Source organism: Mugil cephalus, chromosome 11 (genome assembly GCF_022458985.1).
Source record: "Mugil cephalus isolate CIBA_MC_2020 chromosome 11, CIBA_Mcephalus_1.1, whole genome shotgun sequence".
NCBI classification, from domain to species: Eukaryota; Metazoa; Chordata; class Actinopteri; order Mugiliformes; family Mugilidae; genus Mugil; species Mugil cephalus.
The window spans coordinates 20,674,476-20,699,990 of NC_061780.1; the positions used below are offsets into that span (position 1 = coordinate 20,674,476).

At 42.3% G+C, this 25,515-nt stretch overlaps 2 protein-coding genes across 12 annotated transcripts in view; one reads left to right on the plus strand and one right to left on the minus strand.

Moving 5' to 3' along the window:
• Nucleotides 1-16: 16 nt before the first annotated feature.
• On the minus strand, nucleotides 17-2,524 carry LOC125016212 (Krueppel-like factor 10). The gene is given in 5 exon segments (XM_047598531.1): nucleotides 17-439; nucleotides 442-531; nucleotides 651-1,527; nucleotides 1,620-1,842; nucleotides 2,367-2,524. Coding segments are annotated over 4 exon segments (1,341 nt in total). The 5' UTR covers nucleotides 1,836-1,842; nucleotides 2,367-2,524; the 3' UTR covers nucleotides 17-281.
• A 7,091-nt stretch (nucleotides 2,525-9,615) lies between these two features.
• ubr5 (ubiquitin protein ligase E3 component n-recognin 5) overlaps nucleotides 9,616-25,515 on the plus strand; it is a 30,706-nt gene continuing 14,806 nt past the window's right edge. For 5 of the 11 annotated variants that reach the window (XM_047599172.1, XM_047599173.1, XM_047599175.1 and 2 more), the window contains exons 1-26: nucleotides 9,621-9,864; nucleotides 14,558-14,602; nucleotides 14,704-14,785; nucleotides 15,294-15,370; nucleotides 16,969-17,088; nucleotides 17,759-18,038; nucleotides 18,148-18,307; nucleotides 18,511-18,660; nucleotides 19,417-19,628; nucleotides 19,804-19,920; nucleotides 20,069-20,179; nucleotides 20,332-20,486; nucleotides 20,856-20,973; nucleotides 21,116-21,300; nucleotides 21,490-21,599; nucleotides 22,082-22,194; nucleotides 22,334-22,480; nucleotides 22,589-22,700; nucleotides 22,835-22,989; nucleotides 23,099-23,296; nucleotides 23,446-23,656; nucleotides 23,893-24,019; nucleotides 24,148-24,299; nucleotides 24,817-24,912; nucleotides 25,075-25,198; nucleotides 25,298-25,395. In XM_047599172.1, the coding sequence (XP_047455128.1) occupies nucleotides 9,803-9,864; nucleotides 14,558-14,602; nucleotides 14,704-14,785; nucleotides 15,294-15,370; nucleotides 16,969-17,088; nucleotides 17,759-18,038; nucleotides 18,148-18,307; nucleotides 18,511-18,660; nucleotides 19,417-19,628; nucleotides 19,804-19,920; nucleotides 20,069-20,179; nucleotides 20,332-20,486; nucleotides 20,856-20,973; nucleotides 21,116-21,300; nucleotides 21,490-21,599; nucleotides 22,082-22,194; nucleotides 22,334-22,480; nucleotides 22,589-22,700; nucleotides 22,835-22,989; nucleotides 23,099-23,296; nucleotides 23,446-23,656; nucleotides 23,893-24,019; nucleotides 24,148-24,299; nucleotides 24,817-24,912; nucleotides 25,075-25,198; nucleotides 25,298-25,395 (3,517 nt within the window). In that variant the 5' untranslated portion in view covers nucleotides 9,621-9,802. Of the gene's footprint in view, nucleotides 9,865-14,557; nucleotides 14,603-14,703; nucleotides 14,786-15,293; nucleotides 15,371-16,968; nucleotides 17,089-17,758; nucleotides 18,039-18,147; nucleotides 18,308-18,510; nucleotides 18,661-19,416; nucleotides 19,629-19,803; nucleotides 19,921-20,068; nucleotides 20,180-20,331; nucleotides 20,487-20,855; nucleotides 20,974-21,115; nucleotides 21,301-21,489; nucleotides 21,600-22,081; nucleotides 22,195-22,333; nucleotides 22,481-22,588; nucleotides 22,701-22,834; nucleotides 22,990-23,098; nucleotides 23,297-23,445; nucleotides 23,657-23,892; nucleotides 24,020-24,147; nucleotides 24,300-24,816; nucleotides 24,913-25,074; nucleotides 25,199-25,297; nucleotides 25,396-25,515 lie in introns of all 11 variants that reach the window. The other 6 variants (XM_047599169.1, XM_047599170.1, XM_047599174.1 and 3 more) reach the window with 4 other exon arrangements.

The window sequence follows — 25,515 nt, forward strand, 5'->3', positions numbered from 1 at the left end:
GAACGGGAGAAAATGCTGCGCGTACTTTTAAGTTTAATAAATTCTACTAAAACGGCATTGTGCAAAACATTGTGTAACAATTAAATTCTCATTCTCACAGAACAACATTCTTTGGTCAAATATTACTGAAATGTAAAAACATTTTTTAAATCCGCAACATGTTTTCTGTGAAATTGCACACTCGAAGGTGACACAGTATTTCACAGACAAATGTAAACAGACACAAACTAGGCAAACAGTCCTCTGTGCACTGAGATAGTGTACTTTTTTTCTGATCAGTCTCACAAAGAGTTCCTCAATGAGGCACTCTGAATGTTTTGGATGATCCCTAAAGTCCAGCAGCGCGTCCTCCTCGCTGCCATGTGTCGTCGCGCGTGCTTGGCCAGGTGGTCGCTGCGCATGAAGCGGCTGTGGCACATGGGGCAGGCGAACCGTTTTCTCCGGTGTGTGTTCGCCGGTGCCGAGACAGTTCGTCCGATCGGGCGAACCTCCTCTCGCAGCCCTCCCACTTGCACCTGAAGGGTTTCTCGCCTGTCGGATCACAAACAGTAGCAGAGAAATTGAGCACACGGCGCTACGCTATCGTCATTCACTTTCTTTGTGAGACATCTAGAAAAGAATTAAGTGGTCAAATCTGTCACATCTCTTACCCGTGTGTGTTCTCATGTGGGCCTTGAGGTGGGAGCTCTTGAAGTAGGTCTTGCTGCAGTCCTCGTGCGGACAAACATGATTGCGCACGCGGGACACTTCTGGCTGCGGTGGGGCGTGTCTTTGCTCTGATGTGACACGACCAGGTGCGGGGGCGATGGCTGCCAGCTTGGTACCACTAGAGGTCACTGGTGCGGGGTGAACGTAGAGGGTGGGAACGGACGGCTGAGGGACGAGGAGCATTACGGGGCCTTTCGCCAGCTGACCCCCTACAAAGATGACCTGGGCCGGAGAAGCTGTTTTTGGTTGGGGAGGTGCATTTTCTTGGTTGTGTTGCTGCTGCTGCTGCTGCTGCTGCTGTTGTAGTGGTGTGTGCATTGTGGTGACTGCTGATGGGACAAGGAGAACATGTCGCTGCTGACTGTCAGTGGTTGGGGCAGGCTTTTGTATAACAGTTGAAGAGACGGGAGGGTTGTGGACAGGAGAGACATCGCCACTGAGGACAATATGAGGTGCTGAATTATCACCCGGCCCTAAAAGACTCGCCTCGGTCTGACTAGATTCAACCACGTGTGGGACAATCTCAGTTGAGGCTCTCCGTGCAACACTCTCCTGTGAGGCGTCCTCATAGTTCTTATTTGCTTTAGAGTCTTTTTCATGAACCCAAGGGGCTCTATTGTCCTCCAAGACAGGATGAACGTTACAGGAGCAGCGCCGACCGTCTGCGGTGTGGCGGATTACCGTTGTGCAGAGGTACCTCGGCTGAGAGACAGCGGCGTGCTTGTGCGGAGGAGTCTCTCCCGTGTGTTGATGTAGTTTCAGTGCTGAGGGTTGATGGAAGACCTCGAGGTGGGGTGGGCTGTAAGGCGGCGTCATGCACTGGAAGGAAAATCCATGAATAGTTTGTAAATTCTGTCATGATAAAACGTTAAAATATAGCTTTCTACGCAACGGCGATATGGAGAACTTACCGGAGGAGAGTCTTGTAGGTCAGGTGAGACGGACGGGACGGAGTCGTCCTCTGAGCACTCTGAGGAGGGAGTCAGCGGTCTGAATTGTCTCAAGCTGAAGTTCCTCGTCTTCCAGTGTTTGGTCATGGATATCAGAGCCTCTACGGCCTCCATGTCACCTGCGCCCATGGCAGCGGGCTGGAGCTCACTCCGAAAGTGTTGTTCTTCAACTTGCATGTTACAGCTGTGGTGATAAAAAAAAAAAAAAAGAGAGCATGAGTGAGCGTTCGACAACATTATGGATTTACACGATCAAACATGCACTCAAGTGCAAGTTTTGAAGTCTTTTTTTTTTGCCATCAGTCACCATTTAGGATATGTAAAGGAGCATGTGAAATGAGCATGATCTGCAGCTGCTCCTCAGCACAGGGGCCCTTTCACCTACTTTCCCTGGGGACAAAAGCAGCAATGGGTGGTGCTGCTTATCAAGCAAACACACAACACCTAAAAGCCCCTTTCTGACGTGACCTAGCCAGGCTAGAGATCACCATTAACCACCATTAGTGATGGATGCTGGGGATACCTTATGACTGTGACATAAGTATATTATAACAGGGTTGACTGTGAGCATGACGCTATGAGCTATAAATAAAAAATAAAAAAAATCTACACTGTCACAAAATTTGTAACCACAAAAGTCCTCTTGTCATCAGAGTGCAACAAAGCCTAGAATGTCATTTGTGATGTTGAAGAAATGAAACTACTTACATCTAAGCGAGGTTGTGTGAAGTGTTCGGGAAAACGGATTAACCTCTGAGTCAGGGCTCGTCCTTGGGTCTTGTGCGTGAACATTTGAAACCAGGATTGAATGATTCCGCTAAGCCTCGCTCCCATTCTGCGTTTCAAAATGCGGTGGCGGAAAAGAGGGGCGTGGCCTAAGCCGCCGCCCAATGGGACGCAAAGGTGTGCTAGACGCCAACCAATGGGAGCGGGGCTCGGTGCGTGATCGGGGGCTGACGGCACCGTGGACCCTGCGTGGTACACAACAGCATGGGGGTGTGAAAAACATTCCAGTCCGCCAAGAACCCCCCTTCCGAATACACTCAGACACAGAATGAGTCACTTCACCCTAATCCTCAGTCAGGGCAGAAACTCAAATTAGTTGGGGGGTCACATACAACCCAATTTGATCTCACCAGGCGGTCCAATAGTACAAAAGCCTATTGATCTATAAATAATGACAACTCCAAATGTTTAATACAAATAAGTGCAATATGATGGTGTTTAATTTAACGATCTGCACTGTTACGAAACATGTAATGAATATCCAGACAAGAAAAAGAAGTGCAACGTTTGCACAGTTCGAGGTCTCCACAGCTCTTACTAAATCTGCGTGAACCCCAGGAATAGCAGTTACTTTTACTGGAAAAATTGCAGGTGTTCAGTGTCATTTTTGCACTTTGCAAATTCATCCCCGTGGGATTGAATTGATTACAGCCTCTGACGGGCCACATTTGATGCATGGGCTGTATTTTTAACACCTGTGCTCTATGCTATGCTATTCTATGACTAATCGATCCAAAAGGCAACTGGACTTTCTGGAAGCCACTCATCCGAGTAGTTTCTTCAGCTGACTTTCTTCAAACGCCTTTTGGATTACCGTGACCTGGATGACTGAGAACCTTCACAGAGATATGACTAATCAAGTTTTGGAGCGATGATACTGGAAATGAGATGCTTATTGTTAGCTTGCCCCAGGTCTAATATAGCCCGACGTTATAACACAGTTAAGCACATGACAGTATCCGCATCTAATATTTAAAAATAAACTTTGCAGTGCGAGGAAGGACAAACTTGCTCTTCACGTCTGGTGCGAACAAATAGTACAGTCACCGTCATTGCCGTGCAGTTCCATCGGAGAGATGACAGTGAGGAATAAAGTGCATGTCAGAAATTAAAATATAATGTCAAAACAGATCAAACCGTGTATGTGTGTTTTGTGATTTTGTCTGAAATGTAGACATTTCACATTACAAAACAGTCTGCAAAACCAAGCTGACCTGGCCTTTCCTATCAATATAAATTATTTTTCATTCGACTTTTTATTTTTTAATCAGCAGGCCTCTTGTCTTTTAAGGGGGGAAAAGAACAGGAGCCAGTAGGAGATGGCCTCAGGGCAGCCCGGTGGATTAGGCAAGTGTCAGCTGTCTAGACCTTCCTGCACAGCACAGAGAACCAGAACAAAAGGGCGGCTGTGGACACACAATGGAGAAATACACACACAGACACACAGAGCATTTGACTCTGTCTGGCACTGTGGGATGTTCCTCAAAAGCATATTTGCTGGATGAGAATAAAAAAAAATAAAAAAAACCTAACAACACTGGTGGGAATTATTGATGCTGCTGGACTCAGGATGTTTTGCAAAAGCACAAATGACAATCCACTGGCCAAAATCACATATTTACAGTTTGTCATTCTGTACTTTCAGAAACCTTATGCATATCTCATATTTCATTAATTAAATAAAGTGGCCTGGCTGATTGCGCTGTCTGTCGCACATTTGCACACAAGACACTTTAGCTCATTGTATGCAGAAAAACTTTATCCAATGATTAAAGAGGCCCTACACCAGTTTAATGCATAAAGGTCGACTTACTTATTATGATATTGAAATGATGAGAGCGTTTCATAAGCAGATGAGTTGCATTATGGGCAATGTAGGATCACAATGGAAATGCAGAAGGCTGCTAATATCTACCAAAGTAGTCCGTTTGGCTGGCATACTTTAATGATCAAATTTATGAATTAAGATAAGATAAGGTAGGGTAATACTTTTTTTATCCCACCGTGGGTAAATTTACGGTCCAAAGGACAGGACACACAAGAGATGAAAAGGAGAAAGAAAAGAAAGAAAATATAGCTAAACCCTTTCAGATTTGTAAATGATTTACTTTGGCAGTACTATTAAAATCAATGGCGTTGGCAAGACCAGAACACATTTAAAGCTGCATTAATTGATTTTCTTTGACCCCTTGAAGGCTACAGAATGGGCTTAAAACAGGACCATATTACGTCATATAGGCATAAGGCAAATGCATTCATATAAACTGCCTATTTACATTTCCTGAAAATTGGTTTTCATTTAGAGTTATGTTTACAGTGACCAAAGAAATGTATGATCAAAAAGTACATTCAAAAATAAATAGACTAAAAGCTGTACTATCACTATTAATGATGTCTTTCATCATTCATTCATGTTGTGCAATGTACACAAGGAGTTTTTTTTAGAATCTGGCATTGGCCTAGATGTTATAACCTCTTGTATCAGTCACTTTCAAGCTGGTTTGATTGGGATGTGAGTACAGACCATGTTCTTTTTTTGGAAGTGCTCAGTTCCCTGCGTTCAAAGAAGTTAAGTAACAGGAACAGCTCCCTGCTTCTGTTTATTTCTTGGACACGTGCGGGTCAGTGTAATATATTATAGCTGTGCAGCAGACTGTGACAAGGCGTAGTGGGTGCAGTGGGTTTGTGACAGGGGCTGGGCTGACGTGGTGTTAACAGGCAGAGTTACCTTCTCATGATCTACTCTGGCTAGTCAGTTCAAGGTATGCCACAGCCAGCACTAAGAGGAGTTATTTAAATCTTCTCTCCGTGTCAGTGGTCATCTTACCCCTGTCGGAATTCCTTACACTTCTGTTTGTGGCGTAACTGCAAGGTGTTGATAATTGATCCAATGATTTATGAATAAAAAAAAAATTCCTGTAATGTTTCTTACTGGAGGTGTAACTCAATGATGCGATGTTTATAAGAGCATGGAAAATTTTTTTTGACATGATTTTCTTTTTTTAATTCAGACTCAAATTTGCTCATTTCCCAGAGCTCTGAACCCGCTAAGCTTGTTCTGAGGATATGGCAGCTTCCTGGCTCTGACTCGTTGTACACATATTTAACCACACAAGAGGTCATTTGATAACCCATGCCCATCCACCTAAAAATAGGTCTAGATTTTTTTTCCTGCGGTTTTGTTTGAGTTCACTCTTGAAAAAGGGTGCAGGTTATTTATTTCTGCAGGGCAATGGCCCTGACTTTATTAACCTTTGTGTGGAACTAGTCGAATGAAGAAAAAAAAGTACTCCTAAATCTGCACCTAGATTTTGATGTACAAATGTTGAATGTCTATAACTGATGTGTTGTGTAAGTAACAGCAGAGCAGTTTATGTACCTTTTCTTATTGTTTTCTACATTGTTGCCTGATACTTTACTAAACGCGTGTTCAGTTAGACTCTGGACATTGTAAACTGCAAGCCAGAGTCGATGAACTAATAGTAGGACAGAGGCATCAGTCATTTTGATTCACCTACAGTGGTTTTTGCATGTTTGTCACACCTAAATTTTTCAAATCATCAAACAAAGTTAAATATAAGACAAAGATAACACAAGTAAATGCAAAATGCAGTTTTTAAATGAAGGTTTTTAAATGAAATCACTTAAATAGGACCAGCCTGACAAAGCGAAGTAGATGAAAAAATCCTCAAAAGCTGGACATCCTGCCAAGATCCAAAGAAATTCAGGAACAAATGACAATAAGAGTAGTTGGGATCTATTAGTCAGGAAAAGGTTATAAATCTGTGTGGGTATATGGAACCAGACACCAACTATACCACAATGTAGGCCATGCCTTGAAGATGCTCAGTCATCAGAGAGAGAGAGCAGACTGGCTGAGGCAGCCTTTTAACAATTAGATAAACAGGTTACCAGGCCGTCACAACCAAAAAATCCTGAAGGAAAACATCCGACCATCTGTTGGTGACCTCAGGCTCAAGTGAACTTGGGTTCACTTGAGCAGGACAATGATCCAAAACACACCAGCAAGTCCACCTCTGATTGCTGAAGACACATAAAATGAAGACTTTGGAGTGGCCTAGTCAAACTCCTGGCCTGAATCCTGTTGAGATGACGTGGCATGACCTAAAAAAGGCTCAAAAACCCTCCAATGTGGCTGAATTTCAACAATTTGACAAAGATGAGTGGGGCCAGAATTCCTCCACAGAGCTGTAAAAGACTCATTGTTGCTGCTGAGGGGACCAACCGGTTATTAGGTTTAAGGAGCAATCACTTTTTCACACAGGGCCATGTAGGTTTGGATTTTGTTTTCCCGTAATAACAAAAACTTTATTTAAAAACTGCATTTTGTGTTTACTTGTGTTACCTTTGACTAATATTTAAACTTGTTTGATGATCTGAAACATTCAAGTTTGACGGGAAGGGGGCCAACACTTTTTCACACCACTGTAGGTACTTTTTTTCTTTCACTTTCTTTCACAGACCGAGGGGAAACTCATGCTCAGATGACGGATAAATGAGGAATCTGACCAGGGGCAGAGCAAAACTTCTTTCCATGTCATACTTCATTTCAGATTATGACAACATTTCCTCCAGCCACAAAACCTCTCACTTTCACTTCTGGCTGTTAAGGATGGTTCTTGTTTTAATGAAGAAATATCTGGAGAACGCTTTGCGTTGGCAGATGATCAGAAGAGCAGAGCTCGCTGTCTGCTATCGCTTTCAATGGCGTCCAGGGAATTATTCTCTTCTCATTATTGCGGTCAACCCTGCCATCTGCTGGTGTAAATAGAAAACAACCTTTTTTCAGTTGAATAACCAAAATATCAGCTGATTGCTGACTGATTTTTTATATTATTATTATCATTTATCATAAAGAAATCCTCAAAAGCTGGACATCCTGCCAAGGTCCAAAGAAATTCAGGAACAAATGACAGTGAGAGTAGTTGGGATCTATTAGTCTGGATATATCTAAGGATTTTCCAGGGAATCACAGTGAGAGTCAAAACATGGAACATTAGTGAGCCTTCCTAGGAGTAGCTGACTGACCAAAATTACACCAAGAAACCAGCAACAACTTCGGTTTGGCGTTTGGCCAGAACACATCTCGATGATCCTCAAGTCTTTTGGGAAATACCCTGTGGACTGGTGACTGACAAAAGTTGGACTTTTTCCAAGGTTTGTGTCCCCCATTACATCTGGCGTAAAAGTAGCACCACATTTCAGAAAAAGAACATCACATCAACAGTGGAATCTGGTGGTGGTAGAGTGATGGTCTGGGGCTGTTTTGCTGCTTCTGGACTAGGAAGACTTGCTGTGATAAATGGAATCATGAATTGTGCTGTCTACCATGTTAAAACCTCAGCTCAATGGTTAAACAAAGGAGAGACATATCACACGGTTTTACTGTCAATTTCAACCTTTTTATTTAGCTCAACTGAACCACCAGCAATACACAAGTACGAATGGTTCAAATGAGGAAGGGTGACTGAAAGTGTGTGGGTGTGTGTGGGTATGTGGAACCAGACACCAACTATATCACAATGTAGGCCATGCCTTGAAGATGCTCAGTCATCGGAGAGAGAGAGCAGACTGACTGACTTTAACAATTAGACCACACCCAAAGGAGTGGAGTATTCTGGACGCCTCACTTCTGCCAGGTCTGCTGGAGGGAAACTGCAGTGAAAGACAGACAGGTTACCGGGCCGTCACAACCAAAAAATCCTGAAGGAAAACATCCGACCATCTGTTGGTGACCTCAGGCTGAAGTGAACTTCCAGGGAATAATTCTCTTCTCATTATTGCGGTCAACCCTGCCATCTGCTGGTGTAAATAGAAAACAACCTTTTTTCAGTTGAATAACCAAAATATCAGCTGATTGCTGACTGATTTTTTAAAATATTATTATTATTATTATTTATCATATTTTTGTTTGTTTTAAAAAATTGCTTTCCACAGGCCATGTAAAAGGATGTTTAGGCTGCAATAACACCATCATAAAAGACAGTTTTGTTTCAAAATCCACGAGGACAGATCTCAGACCAGAGAAAACAAACCTGTTTTCAGATTTTGGCACTATCATAATTTGATCCCTGCTGTGTGCTGGGCCCCCCACCCTCCGTTCTCCAGTGGCTGCCATATCTAGGCTGGCCCCTCCTCTCACATCCAGAACGTGCCAAGAATGAAGTTTTACTCAGATCAGAATATTCTTCAGCCAGTTTTACACAAAGATGAGCTCACATGTTTGTGTTTCTTGTTTGATGTACAAATGTTGAATGTCTATAACTGATGTGTTGTGTAAGTAACAGCAGAGCAGTTTATGTACCTTTTCTTACTGTTTTCTGCATCGTTTCCTCATTAGTCAGTGGTATTTGGAAAAAAGGCGCCCTGGAAAATTCTGGGCGACCTGTATTTTGCCTGAACATGTGATTTATGGTAAACCTATTTATAACATTCGTTTAGATTGTACTGGTTTAGTGGTAATCACGTCCGGGGCTTTATGGGGTTTGAATGACACAGGGACACATAATAAACAACTCTTTTTGTTATCTAGGGGGTTCAGTTCATATAAATAGTCTAAATCTGTAAGTCTTGAACTGTGGGTGAAAGAACTTGTCTCCAAAGGGGTTAATCTGTAAAGAAAAACATGCATTAATCACATATAGACATGGACAAACCGTTTTCTTCAAGGAAGCAGAAAATAATAGTGAAATATATGCAATTTATGTAGTAAATAGTATAATATTTATTCAATGTACGGCTTGAAACTGCCCCAAAAGCATATTTTCTTAATTTAAGATCGCATTTTCAATCCTGCTTTATTTTTCTTTTGTCTTCTATTGTTTGGTCTTTAAAGAGATAACCTGGCTAGATTTAACCCTTTCCCTGACCTTTGTACTATATTTCTGTACTTGCGAAACAGGCTGCTGCAGTTTCCTAAAAAAAAAAAAAACACAAAAAACAAACAAAAAGAAAAAAACAACAACACCACCAACACGCACAGTCAAAGATGCATCGAATGACCCGGGTTAGAACAAAGACTCCGGACCGTGAAAGTGTAGTATTTTTATTACAGTCTTCTTGTCTTTCTTCTTGAGGCCAATCCCATCCCATTTAACACATTTCCTGTTTGTGCTCGGGCTCCAACCAGCGGAGCGGCTGCATGTGCACTAATCAACACACAGAGAAGAAGCCTGGTGGTAGAGTTAAGATGGCGGCATGTGGGTGAGGAGGCTGGGATCTAAACTCGAGGCTTTTCGTCATTAAACGACTCCTATGAATCCGCACAATTACATTAATCGAAAGAATAACCATTTCCACGTCTTTCACACGTCTCCGTGTGATTTTGGATTGACCCCATGACATCTATACACTTCGTGGTTCACCCGTTGCCCGGGACCGAGGATCAGCTCAATGACAGGTATTTTGTTGCGGCCCGTGGAAAAGAAGGAATTTAATCAATATTTATGCACTGGGCGTGCTGTATATTATTCGAGGTTGTGTTTTCGGATGCTGTTGACATTGTCATGTACATGCACTCGGGTTTGGATAATTTAAACGACCCCCGCAGGGTTGTAACAAGGCCCGGCATTTTGAACAGCCCTTGTTAGCTCGCTGCTACCTAAACAGTCGGAGCCGTGCTACATGCTAACCCGTTAACTACGGCTAGCAGGCTGGGGTGGATTGGCTCACAGTCAAAGTTGAGATAGACAATGCGGGGGTTGGGGGATGGGGAAAGAGAGGGAAATACAGGTCGTAAAACACAACTTTGTTGAAAAAATGTCCACCTTTTCGCGTACGGTTCCATATGCGCTCCTTTGACATGTGTCACGGTTTGTTTTGTGGGTGTCTCGTTGATTATCGTGATCAATGAAGCAGCTAACGTCAGCTAAACCGATAGCCGGCTGCTAAATTCGCTACCACGCTCTCCCGACAATACCAATTTTTTTAATTTCTGGATCTTCTTGTACTAAGGAGTGTTTCCTTAAACGTTAATGGAATAGGTGATTACTACCATCGCCAGAAATAATGTCCTCCTTTGTCCGTTTTAACGTTGCGCACGGAGATAAATATCTAAAATATGCAGCGAAGCAGCGTTAGCACACTATTGCATTCACATTAATCTTGTTATCGACTTTAATAATGAGGGGGGCCAAGCAAGGCTTATAAAGTGTGTATGGTCTCTGCTGGACTCTTCAGTGTTCACTCTTACCCTAATGCGAAGTGGTCGCATTGTCCACGCATAGTTAATCTAGTTGCTCACAATATTATTGCTAATGACACAGTGCTTTTATAGATCACATTCTGTTTAATGGGCCCTATTTCGACACTGAAGTCATCATTAGTCAGTGGTATTTGGAAAAAAGGCGCCCTGGAAATTTCTGGGCGACCTGTATTTTGGATGAACATGTGATTTATGATAAACCTATTTATAACATCCATTGAGATTGAACTGATTAATGAGCTGTTCTACTTAAAGAGGTTGAGAAGTCAGGGTGTTTTTAGGATAACCTTGAGATTATGAACTGGATATGGGCTCGGAGTATTTGAAGCCTCTTTGCAGGTTAGTGTACTAACTCCTGGGGAGCAGCCTTGGTCCGACTGTCAGGGAAGCTCAGTTTACTCTGCTGGGAAGGAATCTTATTGAAAACACCACTCAGACATCTTAGGGGTATGGACCATTGGTTCCTTAAAGAGGTCACGGCTGTTCCATCCCCAGGCATGCATGCCATTGCATGCTACAGTCACCATGTGCTGCTGGGAGGCCCCCTCCTCTCTTTTCCCCACGAAGGAACTTGCAGTTGTCAAAGCAGATAAGTGCTTCTATCTGAAATAAAAAGGCTTGGTCCAGCTTGGCTCATTAAAAGCCCTTGCCTGGCATGAACATCCGGTCAGATTTCCCCAACCAAATGCCAGTGGTTTGTTAGTCCTCACTGTGGTCTGCTTAGACACATTAGTTTTGTACAGTGGAATGGCAAATAGAATTCCACCATAGTGAGATGGATGTTTAATAGGCTTTTGCTGTGCTGTAGTGAAACCGATTTAAATGGCTCATTTAGAAGAGAGGATTTGTCTCTGCCTGCAAGAGAAGATTTGTTCGATGGGTAGGTTAGTGAATGGCTGACCTGGATGCTTTGTAAAGTCATTTTCTCTTACCTTCTTGCGGTGTTTGCACTGATGCATTGGCTTTGAATCTGCTGCTTAATAGTCAGGGGAACTTTAACTCTTCCGTTTTTATCTCTTACGCAGTGGTCCAGAGGAAAGTGACAGAAGCGCTGTGTATAACTTCTGTTTACGTTTTAACTTGCATTTGGTGACTTTCTAAAGCGTGGTTTATACCTCTGTGGGAGATGGACTGCGTAACCTACACATGTAGCCTACATTGGTGTGAGCCATTTATACTCGTGCACTTGTCAGTCTGGCTTACTCTGTAAAAACACCATCCAAACACTAGTCGCCGCTGTGTCTATTTTTGCCAGTCAGGTTATTTATTGAACTACTTCCTGCTTCACTTTTAACAATAGCTCGGTTTACAAGGAGCCAAATATTCCGATAAGAATCGGTTTAGAAGCCCAAACTGAAATGAAGTTTTATTCGTTAAGATCCCACCATTAATTCGGTTTCCCGGTGCTAGAATCTTTTTCCCAAACTGATTGAAAGTCATGTAAAGAGTGAATTGCAACAAAATCAGGCTCCGTTCTTTCTGCGCATGCTCTGTCTTGATGTAAATGCGCGGTGACGTTTCCTCAGGTGAAAATAGGGTGGCGTCTAAACAGACCACATAGAACTGGTCCGTGGCTCTGAAAAACTAGATATTATCGCAAACTTGCATAATGGCAGGAAAATCAAAATATTGAACTGTTTAAAAAAATCCATCGACTTCTTCGAAGCCCAAGATAGACCAAAGCGTGGAACAAACTCGGGACTGCAGGAAAATCTTAAAGATAGCAATAGCAAAAATGGATATGATCCCACAAACTTTCAATTTTACGAGGCGATGGATGGAATTATAGGAGGAGGACCATTGGCAAATGTCGCTGACAATGGAGTGGATGTGGGTCGTACTATTCTGATTAGACCAGGGACCTCCATCTTTGATCAGTCACGTGATGTTTTCATCGATCTGCCCGTGTAAAACGGCTGGTTCCAATTTAACGTAGTGGGACATGTAAACACCAGACTGGAATAGATCACCTCACATGTAAATAGTTGGCCTGAAACTTTCTATCAGAGTGAGAAAAAAAAGTCTAAACCCAGCTAGTGGCGTCTGAAACTTTTGCCGAACACGTGTCTTACACATGTCTGTATCTCCAAACCTCCCCAGTTAACCTCACTGATTCCTTATTGATCCTAAATAATCAATTTGAAAATTGTGGGGATGGAGAAGATATAAGTGGAAACACACTACTACCAAGTGGACCAATCACAGCTCTTGAGCTCTGTGTCGCTGCGGTGTGTAGTTACATTTCTTAGGAGGTACATGTCAGGCTATGCCGCTGGGGTCTGCGTTGTCTCTGTGTAAACTTAACGCACAAGTCTAAACTGCCTATAAGGGGTTTGACATGTAGAGTTGTAGAGAGAATAGTTTAGATTCTTTTGTCAACTTGATGATGCTCTGAAAGAATATGAATGAATGTGCATATGCTATGTGGAAAATGATTTAAGTACAGACACGTGCCATGAAGTGCTATATCTTTAAAAGTATTTTTAAGTTGAGAGATTAACATGCAAATGTGATGACAGATAACTTTAGCCCCACAAGTCTGAGAGGTGTTAAATGATTTTCTGACACAGAACAGCTTGTTATTATAGAGATTGTCATTTGGTACTGGATGTGACTGCGTACGGTTTCTATTTAAGTCGACTTTCAGTTATTTTTTGCAGGTATTTTTTGCTCTGCAGATCTCCAGTGAACTAAAATAGCAGGCTATTAAATCAGACTGATCAGTTTAGTGAGTGGTCGAGCAGATCACGTTACCTCAGATCAATCCTTCAATGCATCGTTTCTGTAATGTAATGTTCATTTATTTATTTTTTTTTGGGACTTTTAACTTGCTTTGCATAGTAGTAGTGGGTGGAAGAGGTTTCTAAAATAAATATCCACCATGTTTTCTCTTGGATTACTCAATTTAGCTCAATTTAGGAATAAGAAACTGATATTATCGTATTGTCATTTCTAGATTGCCCAACAGAGGATCTGGTTCTCTGCAGATTAGGTTGGCTAACTTGACCCTGTCATCACTCATGAGTCAATATAGCCAACTCGACAGCGCACTTATCAGACTTTAAATATGGAAAAGGGGTCACAAACAGTTTGCTTTATATTAAGGCGCAGATCTCTCCTTAACTGTAATCGTTCCTGCGTATGTAGGAACTTCTTGTGGATCATTAATCTCATCCATAAATGAACACAGGCCCTCAACCATGGCCATCATGCATGCATTCCTCTTTAAAATCAACATTTAAATAAAATAAGACAGCTTGAAGAAAACAAAACAATCTGGGATATTAAGGCCTAATTGAGAAGCAGGCATGAATAGAGAAGAATAAAAATAATTGTAGAACTATTAAAATCTATTTATGTAATGTTCGTCAATGCAGTAATTTGTTCCTTAACACAGAAAGAATGTTTACTTATTTCCACAGCGTAGCATCTTTGCTGCTCTGTCAAAGTTTTTTTTGTCTCAATATCATTAACTCTTAATGTTTCTGCCACTTGGTCTGCGATCTGTGCTCTGATGACCTCCTGACCTCTGTAATTAATCAGCAACTTATGACACAGAATGTTTTTTTGTGTTTTGCATCAAAACGCCCACAATCATACGACACTACTGAAGCTGCAAGCAAAATGTTATCCACTGTTTAAACCCATAGTTATGTTTTACAATGCTGTAATACAACAGAAGCTTATTTTGTAATTGATCTTATACATTTAAATGATATTCACTAAGCAGTCCAGGATATTTTGCTTGCTCAGAGCCACCATGGGATGTAGGCGACCTGGGACCATTTGGTCCCAAGCTGTTTCCTCTAACAACTGCTCCACAGATCCCTGCATTTAGAGTTGCACACATTGACATATTACTTACATTCGTTTGTACCTTTGTCTTCAGGCTCCGTGAAGTCTCAGAGAAACTCAACAAATACAGCTATAACAGGTGAGTCTCTTCTAACATTGTAATTAACCACTACATTCCTTGGTGTATTGTCTCGTCGGTCGTCTCACATTTCTGTACACAATTTTTTTCCCCCATTGCAGTCATCCACACCTTAGTCTGCTGGAGCAGGCCACCCTAAAACAGTGTGTTGTTGGTCCAAACCATGCTGGATTCCTCCTTGAGGTAATGCCGTAAGACATTAGCATAAACCAAACCCTTTGGGGTTGTGGTTCGTTTCCCCACCAAAAATGGACAGATTTAGATTTTTAAATGGGTTCCTGTTATTAAATGACCTCTGACTTAGGATATACACAAAGGATAATTTGATTCTGTGTTCCTTTTTATTAAAAGTAGATCTAAAGTGTTTTTGCATATAACATAAGTAGGGTGATTCAGTTTTGAATAGAGCTATGTACTCAGTGAATAAGCATTAACGTCATTTCTTTTGAGATATGTGAAAACATGCTGAGGAGTATGGAATTACCCGTTGTGGTGAGGTTGATTGTTATCGTTAAGTGTGCACCATCTTTGTTAAAAATTAACTGATGTGTTGTTTACATATGTTATACATTGAGAAGCGAAAAACGCCGTTAAAAGTTTGAACCGATTTTATTGTTGCGCTCACAATTACAGTACAGTAATGCCCTTCTTGAAGCATATGACCCTGAAAAATCCTGCATGCATGTTTCAGGATGGACGTGTGTGCAGAATCAGCTTTGCTGTCCAGCCCGATCGCCTGGAGCTCAGCAAACCGGACGGCAGCGATGGGTGAGACATGTCTTTACGATGGGATCTGTCCTGGAAATGTTTTTAGCTTTGGCACTGACTTGGAAAGCAGATTGGTTGTGGAGATGTCTAGTTCAAGATGCACTCAACATGCTCAGACTCACTGATTGTTGGCTGCTGTGATTTAAATTCTATTGAGTGCTTATGCCCTTTTTGGCAAGAGTGACACACTTGGACATGGTTTCATTACGGAATTCATACCCAGGCTCTGTGTGACAAATATTTCATTTAATAGGGCTGAAATATGTACCTGAAAACATCATGGGTCTAATCCCCTGCCACTGGTCAACATGCTGTTGGTCTTGTACTTGATAGATTCTGATATCTATTCAGTATTGGTGTTTTTTTGCCTGTGCAGTATAATTTCTTGATAGACTCTTTATACCAAATTGCCAAGAACAAGGCACTTTCAAAACTGTTTGTGTAACTTTCTGAAAGCCAGTCTCCTTTATGGCTGTGCAAGTGTGTGCTATTTGCCATGATTCATTCTTTCTTTTTTTTTTCCTGTAAAAATACCTTTTTGACTAGCTGCTTTGTTTTGTTCTGGCTACGAGCATGTATTTCGGTGAATGTTTCATTGATGGTTGTGGACGTTCTGCCAGCAGAACAGCATCCAGCAGTGATTTCATATAGTAGCTGCTAAATATGCATGTGGACGAGGCTGTAAAAGAGCGAGGAGCTCCCTGCTTCAAACTTTTCTGCGGAACATATATTTTGTTCCCTGCCACAGACATGTAAAACAAGATGAGGCGGTATCGGATGGTAATGGCTTTTCAGCGCCATTGTAGGTTGCTGGGAAACTTACAGAAAGTAAAATGAGAGGTTGTCTTTGGCAAGTTTGTCGGCCTACTGAAAAAAACGAACTAATACTCTCTGTTATTTCGTCTGACAGAAGTTACGAGCTTTGTGTCAGCTTCTTGACTGCTGGTTTGAATTTGCAGTTGCTGTGTATTGCATTTGAATAACCGAATTGAATCACTGTTTCTGTATTTCATTTCCCTTTTGCTAAGAGTGTGGTGCAAACTATGATTGTATTATTTTCTTGGAAGGTTTTTAAATTCAGTGTTACTGTTCATTTATTTTTTTTATTTTTTGCCAAATTGTCATCATTTAGTTCCCTCGCCACAGTAAAACAGTTTTTGTTAACTTGTTTCTTACTTGGAACACATCAGTTAAGAATATTGCGGCAAACCTCATTTGATTAAATGCAGAACATATCCCATTATCCATGATTATCCATCATGAAATAGGAGAAAGCAGCTGCAGCCCCAAAACCCCAAGAACTTTTAAAAATGGAAAGTCTTGAAAGAGGAACGAGTTGCATCCAATTCTGATTCCCAAGGGTGTTGCCATGCTAAGTCTCCAAAAATACCCCTCCTGTTTGTTAACAGTTGACAGTTTAACAACTTTATCAACAAAAATAAATCCTGAACCAAGGGGTTTAAATTAACACCAAAAATAATACCTGGGGTAAAATGTAGTTTCTGCGACCCAGGTAATCAAAAAAAAATTAAAAAAAGTTTTTAGTCCTTTTGGGACAATTGTAGGTTTGTAACCGATCTCCCATCTTTTGTTTCCAGTTCAAAGTTGAGCAGTGGTTCAGGGACAGGAAGGAGCTCCAGGCCGGGCAGGACTAGTGATCCGCCCTGGTTCCTGTCTGGTTCTGACACACTGGGCAGACTGGCAGGCAACACCCTTGGGTAAGTTCTAGCAGGGCTGACAGAGACGAATGTTTCTGTGAAAGCACATTGTATAGCAGCATAGCACTGATGCAGCAGTGGGTTTGCAGTGTGTTCCCCCGCAGGGTTCAGTGCCACACACTCTGAAGACAGAACTTTATTGTTGATCAGAAATATAATGGATAAATGTGTCCTCCAGATGAAAGCCTTATGTATGAAAAAGCACGGCCACGATCCTCAACCCTGTCCTTTTCTTAATATAGTCATTGTGGTTCCCGATATTTAAGCTGTGTACAGCTGAAAGAGCTGCAGAATAACTCTCCAAACCTGCATCCTGCACACATACAAATCCAGTGTTGAACTGAAACTAAATCATGATTATGGTTTAAATTTTATGAGATATATACACTACCAGTCAAACGTTTGAATGGCTGGTAGTAGTCTACACAGTAGTCTGTAGAGTAAGTTATGTTATCTGTGTACTATAAAGTGGTAAAATTAGGTAGGTAAAGGGCCACCAGTATATTTATTACTTCCTGTAAATGCAATGCGAATCCTTAGGACTATTTATCTGAACTGTGGTGTCACTATGGTAGAATCTGTCTGTAACCGCATGATTTTGAGTCGGCTCCCTGAGTCACATGGTGTTTTCGGAGGTTGTCTGACCATGGCCTTGCACCGTGTGTCGCAGGAGTCGCTGGAGCTCCGGTGTAAATGGAGGCAGTGGAGGAGGTGGAAGCGGAGGAGGAGCAGGAGGAGGTGGAGCCGGTGGTGGTAGCAGCGGAGGCGGAGGGGGTGGCGGAGGAGGCGGAGGTGGAGGCACGTCGGGCAGGTCGTCAACGGCAGCTCGCGATTCCCGCCGACAGACCAGGGTGATCCGTACAGGAAGGGATCGTGGCTCAGGCCTTCTAGGCAGCCAGCCGCAGCCTGTCATCCCAGCCTCTGTCATCCCTGAAGAACTTATTACTCAGGTAACAATTTTTGTTATAAATTTTCTTTTGCCCGTAATTGTTAAAACTGCACATCTACTCATTAGTCGTGACAGAATATTAATGAGATGTATTATGAACCATAACCCAGGCCCAGGTAGTCCTTCAAGGGAAATCCAGGAGTGTGATCATAAGGGAGCTCCAGAGGACCAACCTCGACGTCAACCTTGCCGTCAACAACCTCCTGAGCCGGGATGATGAAGATGGTGACGATGGAGATGACACAGCCAGCGAGTCCTACCTCCCTGGAGGTTTGTCAGCCAAACACAAAATATCTCTTATGAAATAATGTTGTGTGAGATTAATCCCCAACTATATCACTGTTTTAACATTGTAGCTGTGGCAAAAGTATTAGTTTTCTATTTAATTATGAGCACTGAAGTAGTCTAGACAGTTTTTCTTTTTTTTAAATGTAATCTTACACTTGCATGCCTTTTGTCTTTCCCCCGTGTAGAAGACCTGATGTCCCTGTTAGATGCAGACATTCACTCAGCCCATCCCAGCGTCATTATTGATGCGGATGCCATGTTCTCTGAGGACATCAGCTACTTTGGCTACCCCTCTTTTAGACGCTCCTCACTGTCTCGCCTCGGATCCTCCAGAGGTAACTCAACAGGTCACGTCTGACTACAGAATGGAAGGCAGAGTATTATGAAGGCTTTTGGTGGCAACACTGGTGATGGCTTTTTGTTTGTGGGGATGGAGCTTTTATTAGCTTTAACCGAGAGCCAGCAAGCTGAAAAAATTACAACAGTATTTTCCTGTAGATGGTTTATGAGATTAGCTTATCTGAAAAGTATTTTTATGGAAAAAAAAATAAAATAAAAATACAGCTGTAGGTGTAATGCCTAACATTACCTCTTCAGTTGAACTGCTGGTTTCATGCAAATGATTATAATCAGTGAAATGGTTTCAGTTTGATTGTTGGATAAAGTTCCTCTTCAGTTTTTTTATCTGAACACAGGTTATAAATGTTTGGTGTTGTGTGCTGCATGGCTGTAGTACATACTGTGAGCTCTCTGAGAAAGGCCCGCTAGGCCCACCTGTCTTAACAGCGACCCTTTAATGCAGTTTATTTTAAAACCCATCTAGCCCACTTCTAGCCCATATATGCATGCTTTCTTTCTCTCTATCCACTTCCTCTTCTAGCTCGCATTTTAACATATGAGCGTGCAAAGTGACTCACCCACGGTATAATATAGACTCCCACTCAATCTCCGGTATTTCAATTGATTGATTTGCATCACAGTGATTCTGAAGAATCTTATCTTTCTCTCTCTATTCTTAAAACTATGTTGACGGGTCTTTCCCAGAGAGTGGCTTACTTCTATCCCACTGGTGTGACCTTATTGCATACCAGTTCTCCTTCTTCCCTTAGAGCGTGACTCAGAGCTGTTGCGTGAACGTGAGTCTGTATTGAGGTTACGCGAGCGCCGGTGGCTCGATGGGGCCTCGTTCGACACAGAGCGAGGTTCCACCAGCCGTGAGGGTGAGCCTAGCCTCGACAAGAAGAGCATCCCAGTCCAGAGCCCAGTGTCCCTGGGAGAAGAGCTCCAGTGGTGGCCTGACAAGGTAAGACGAGTGCAGCGATTTCATGTCTTTTTAAAGCAAAAGTTTTACTAGGATTAACTGATTCAGTTTCCAGTTAATATCACTAGATGCCTCAACTACATGATTGGAGTTCAGCTCTATTTGGATTTTACTTTCTCTAGCCGGCATATATTGAGATCTCTATTTTACTCTTCAGGATGGTGTAAAGTTTGTGAGCATTGGAGCCATGTTCTCAGAGCTGGTGGCTGTGAGCTCCAAAGGAGAGCTTTATCAGTGGAAGTGGAGTGAACCTGAACCCTACAGGAATGCACAGGTAGAGGATAAATTACCTTCAGATTGTGAATGTAATTGACATTGCATCCTTTTCTTATTGTACCAATGGCCGGTTATGATTAATGTTTCATTTGTTTTGTTTATATCGGAGGCCTAATGTCACTAACCTTCCTGTCATTTGTCATCAGAATCCTTCGATCCACCACCCACGTGTCTCTTTCCTGGGCTTGACCAATGAGAAGATCACCTTACTGTCTGCTAATAGCATTAGAGCTACAGTAGCTACAGAAACCAACAAGGTAGATTTTTCTTCTCTTGACACAGAAGGTTATGCTCATATCAGCATCCTCAAGACTGTGATTAAGTAAATAAATGCGTAATCAGTCATCATAACCTTACCCACCTATGTAATTAAATGCTCATTAAGCGATTGTTTGCGTTTGGTGTATAGGTGGCAACCTGGGTGGACGACACACTGAGCACAGTGGCATCTAAGCTGGAGCACAGTGCTCAGGCTTTTCCTGAGCTGCAGGGGGAGCGCATGGTGTCGCTGCACTGCTGCGCACTCTACACATGTGCACAGCTAGAGAATAGCCTCTACTGGTGGTAAGAAGAAAATTAGTTTTTTTTCTGGGAAACTTCATTGAATTGTGCTCAGGTGGCTGTCGTAGAAGATGGGAGTTTATCACAGAACGATAGGTTTCTCTTTCTGTGTGATCAAAAATTGCACCTTAAAGTTGAAGCAAATACTCTGGGAATTAAGTCCTGTGGATATTTTGTCGTGCTTAATTTAAAATAATTTATAATTCATGTTAAAAGTATAGCCTAACACAATACAAGTTTAATTTTTCCCTTCCAGAAAATGCACATAAGTTGCAAGAGTTGTATGGATACTTGATCACATGCACAGCCTCAGCTTCTTTCTTTTGAGTCCAAGAGAAGTGTTGATTGTTTACTACTTGTTTCTCTCTGTAGGGGTGTTGTGCCTTTTAGTCAAAGGAAGAAGATGCTTGAAAAGGCCAGAGCCAAGAACAAAAAGCCAAAGTCCAGCGGTGGCATCTCGTCAATACCCAACATCACTGTGGGAACACAGGTAATTTTACATTTTAGGTGTTTTTAACATTGCATGAGAAAAAGTGTTCCTGCAGATGTATTCAAACCTTCTGGTACAAGCTCAATATTTGTCTTTGAGTTAGCGTGCTGGTACTCAACTCATGGTTCCTCCTCTCTTGTAGGTGTGCTTGAGAAACAATCCCCTCTACCATGCCGGTGCAGTGGCCTTTTCTGTTTCTGCTGGGATTCCCAAAGTGGGCGTCTTGTTGGAGTCTGTCTGGAACATGAACGACAGCTGCAGGTTCCAGCTGCGCTCACCAGAAAGCCTCAAGAACATGGAGAAGACCACTAAGACCCAGGAAATCAAGTCAGTTTCTGTTTAATTTGGAAAAGGCATTTGTGTTTTAGTCTTCTTTTATGTCAGTGTACTTTCTTTTTATTTTTATTTCAACCACAGATGGAAATCATACAGACTTGGCTGTAGAATGTGGTTGCGGTACTGTGCCCATAAAACCAATAGTAAAATCAATTTTTGTGTCTTTGTCTCTGCTTATAGGACTGAAAGCAAGCCAGAGCTGGTGAAGACTGAGATGGGTCCCCCTCCCTCACCTGCCTCTACCTGCAGTGATACCTCTTCCATTGCTAGCAGTGCCTCACTGCCCTACAGTACGTTGGCTTCTCTCCTGCCACCTCTCCCTCTTACCTGTTCACTCTCTCTCAACTCTCAACACTGAAGTCCAGATTTTCCTATCTCCCAGGCACAGAACCAATTTCTTCCTCACTCTCTGCTCTCATTATTCCTTTGACTTTGAAACAGATGGTGCACAGGCTTTTATCAGCAGCCTTTTTTCCCCTCGCCTGTTTTCCTGTCAGGGAACTGTGGCCAGCTCACAGCATATACTATATACTGTAGTGTATTTGCCTGCCACTTAACAGCCTCTTATCATAGGAATGCTACTGCAAGCTGTCAGTGTTTATAATTAATTTTCCTTAGTCACCATTGTCAAAGGAACATAGTCAGCAGAATGCTTTTAAAACACTAATTAGAAGTATAAGTCTAAGCCATTTACAATGCCTTTATGTAGATAATAGTCTCTTTTTTGAATATTCAAAAATGACTAAACATTAATATATTTAAATTCTTGCAGAGCGAAGGCGTTCTACCCCAGCTCCCAAAGAGGAAGAGAAAGTGAATGAGGAGCAGTGGCCTCTCAGGGAGGTGGTCTTTGTGGAGGATGTTAAAAATGTTCCCGTGGGAAAGGTAGGCGCCTCTGAAATATGGAGAAATATGTAAATGATGGACAGTCCTGGTATAGCAGAAAATAACGCACATGTTCCAGGCTTCAGGTCTTTTGTTCCTGACCTATGATTTTCACGTTTTTCTTTAAATTACCCTTTAGGTGCTTAAAGTGGATGGGGCATATGTTGCTGTGAAGTTTCCAGGAACCTCAAACAGCATGAGCAGCCAGAGCACTGCAGCTCCCACAGACTCGGACCCGTCGTCACTGTTGCAGGACTGTCGACTCCTCAGAATAGATGAGCTACAGGTCGGGGCATCAAATGATCCAACATTTTATTTAACTTTGTTTAACTATGTACCTGAGCCGGTGACATCCACTAGCTTTATCTCATTTTATCGCCAATCTGTTTGACAGGTGGTCAAAACCGGTGGGACTCCTAAAGTTCCTGATTGCTTTCAGCGAACACCTAAAAAGCTCTGTATCCCAGAAAAGGCAGAGATTTTGGCCGTGAATGTTGACTCCAAAGGTGACTCTATAGGGCTTTATTCTCCATACAGAAATACATACTATATAATATAAGTCAATATATTTTAGTTTTCTATAGATTTGTAGTTCTGTGTGGAATTTTTTCCAGACATTAAAGATCTCTTTGTCTTCCAGGAGTCCATGCAGTGCTGAAAACTGGTAACTGGGTGAGGTACTGTATCTTTGACCTGGCCACAGGCAAAGCTGAGCAGGAGAATAACTTTCCTACTAGTAATCTGGCCTTCCTGGGGCAGAGTGAGCGCAACGTTGCCATCTTCACTGCAGGACAGGTGAGACTGACTCCCATGTAGCTGGAATCTTTTCACATTTTAATGCAACACACTGCAGAGAGATAAACTATCAACAAATCTCAAATGTTGAAATTATTTTGTTCCCCAGGAGTCTCCTATTATTCTCCGAGATGGAAATGGCACAATCTACCCCATGGCCAAAGACTGCATGGGTGGAATAAGAGATCCTGATTGGTTGGACCTGCCGCCTATAAACAGCCTGGGAATGGGGGTGCACTCTCTGGCTAATCTCCCCTCTAACTCCACCATTAAAAAGAAAGCTGCTATTATTATCATGACCGTTGAGGTAAACATGACCTTGCAAATCGGTTGTGACGAAAAATGAAAAACAAATTATATCGGAGATGAACAAATATGTGATACAGCAGATATGTCTGAAAACGCAAAAAGCAATCCTGTCAGAGTGCTCATGAAGTACCCATTTTCCCCTTTTAGAAACAGACGCTGATGCAGCATGTACTGCGCTGCGACTATGAGGCATGTCGGCAGTACCTGGTGAACCTTGAGCAAGCCTTCCTTTTGGATCAGGGCAGCCAGGCCCTCGGAGCCCTTCTGGGCCACCGATGCGATGGAAACCGCAACATCCTTCACGCTGCTGTTTCTGTCTGCTTTCCAGTTAGCAACAAAGAGACCAAAGAGGAGGAAGGTAAGATGGCATGTCGCAGAGAGTCTGTGAGTTATGGCTTGGATTTATGTCTCAATAATTAAATACTGGCTGAAGAGTAGTTCCTCTGTCATAATAATCTGCTAGTTATTATTGTGTCGTAAAATATTAAATGGAAGAAACTGACTGAAAGGACACATTTAATCTGCTCACATCTAGTTCCATTTAGTTGTTTGCTTCCAGTTGACTCTCTGCTAAATGATGGTGTTTCATTTCAGAAGCTGAAAGGTCAGAGAGAAACACATTCGCAGAGCGTCTGTCTGCTGTGGAGGCGATTGCCAATGCCATCTCGGTCGTCTCAAGCAACAGTTCTGGAAATAGGACAGGCTCCTCCAGTAGCAGAGGGTAAATCGCCACTGATATTTTTTTGTGTCAGAGAAAATATCTAAGCAAAAACATTAAGTGTACAATAGAGGAATCTGTAAAATTTTTTTCTAAACCCAGTGCCGTTTTATTTTGTGTGTTGTCACTAGGCTTCGTCTGAGAGAAATGATGCGAAGGTCTCTTAGAGCAGCCGGTCTTGGTCGCCACGAGTCCGGCCCATCATCCAGTGACCATCAGGACCCCGTGTCCCCACCCATTGCTCCACCAAGTTGGGTCCCTGACCCCCCACCCATGGACCCTGGTGAGTGCATTGTCACAAGATGTAGAGTTGGTTTATTTGCCTCGGTGTGTTGTTCACTGCTCTTTGATGTCACCAAACCAAAGCGGGGTTTGAATGTGCTGTTTTAGAGGCAGCTTTGCACAACTGTGTTGTAAAGTCTGAGTGCAAACATTGAATTTAACTTTCCTTCTTGCCTGGCTTTGGAAAAATTAACATACAGAGTCAGTCAGTCAGTAAATTCAAGGGAATATGGGACACGTTTGTGCAATTTCTGCAAAGTGACTAAGGGGAAATCAGTGAGTGAAACTAAATAATAAAATGGTAGCACCTAATAAGATTAATAGTAATTGTTATAACTAATATTATTCATAAGAAAATGTTATTCTATCAAGGGTTTTTCATTTAATCGATGGAAATTTTATTTATTCTTATGTTTATTTTCATTTTTTGATGGTGGGTGGAGTTCATAAATGTTTGTGTGTATTATATATGCGAATAAACTTTATATATAATAAATACTTTCCTGTTTTATCAACAGACGGTGACATCGATTTCATTCTGGCACCAGCTGTGGGTTCACTCACCACAGCCTCCACTGGTACAAGCCAGGGACCCAGCACCTCCACCATACCAGGTAACCACCATCGTTCTCTGCTGCTTTTTAATAACACGCAATGAAGTCGTTGTTTTATATGCCACTACAGGAGAGATCACTCTGTGTGGATACGTGATGAAATGCCTTCTCAGCTGTGTCTGTTCTTGACTAATTACTTGTTTATTCTCCACATATGACAAGGGCCGTCCACTGAGCCTTCTGTGGTCGAGTCTAAAGACAGGAAGGCCAACGCGCACCTCATCCTGAAGCTGATGTGTGACAGTGTTGTCCTTAGGCCCCACCTACGGGAGCTGCTCTCTGCAAAGTACGATTTTTTTCATTATTATAGTTTTCCCAGTTTGCTGTTTTCTTCCTTTTGCTCGTCCGTATAAAGTGCTCATGTGTAATGTTTTTGTTTTGACAGGGATGCCCGAGGGATGACCCCGTTCATGTTGGCTGTCAGTGGGCGAGCCTACCCAGCAGCCATCACGGTGCTTGAGGCTGCACAGAAAATGGCCAAGGGTAAGTTAATATGTTAGATCAGCTTTAAATGACAAACCAAATCGTGACAAAAAATCAGAAAACTGTGTCACAGGCCTGCTTTTAAATACCTGCTACTATAAATATATATACACACAATGC